Here is a 476-nt window from a genome sequence, read left to right on the forward strand (position 1 = left end):
GGTGCCCACCCCCCCCCCCCCAGTGAAACCAGTCCCCCCACCCTGCGCCACCCCCACCCCTCCGTCCCCCCGGTGGCCCTTACGGTGACGGTGGCCAGCAGCCCCTCGGGGACGTTGGCCACGATGAAGCCGATGAGGAAGATGACGGCCTCCAGCCAGGTGTAGCCCAGGATGAGGGAGAGGATGAAGAAGGAGATGCCGAGGAAGACGGCGACGCCGGTGATCCCTCGGGGACGTTGGCCACGATGATGCCGATGAGGAAGATGACGGCCTCCAGCCAGGTGTAGCCCAGGATGAGGGAGAGGATGAAGAAGGAGATGCCGAGGAAGACGGCGACGCCGGTGATGAGCTGGATGAAGTGCTCGATCTCCACCGCGATGGGCGTCTTCCCCACCTCCAGCCCCGAGGCCAGCGTGGCGATGCGCCCCATCACCGTCCGGTCCCCGGTGGCGATCACCACCCCCCGCGCCGTCCAC

At 67.9% G+C, this 476-nt stretch overlaps 1 protein-coding gene across 1 annotated transcript in view; it reads right to left on the reverse strand.

The window, feature by feature from the left end:
* Positions 1-83: 83 nt before the first annotated feature.
* Positions 84-476, reverse strand: part of LOC104294498 (potassium-transporting ATPase alpha chain 1-like) — a gene marked incomplete at both ends in the record, with an annotated part of 24346 nt that continues 23953 nt past the window's right edge. Inside the window, 2 exon segments of the mRNA XM_009894114.1 lie at positions 84-149; positions 218-394. Coding sequence (XP_009892416.1) covers positions 84-149; positions 218-394 — 243 coding nt within the window.

The sequence above is a fragment of the Charadrius vociferus genome, unplaced genomic scaffold, assembly GCF_000708025.1.
Source record: "Charadrius vociferus isolate BGI_N301 unplaced genomic scaffold, ASM70802v2 scaffold1690, whole genome shotgun sequence".
Lineage (NCBI taxonomy): Eukaryota > Metazoa > Chordata > Aves > Charadriiformes > Charadriidae > Charadrius > Charadrius vociferus.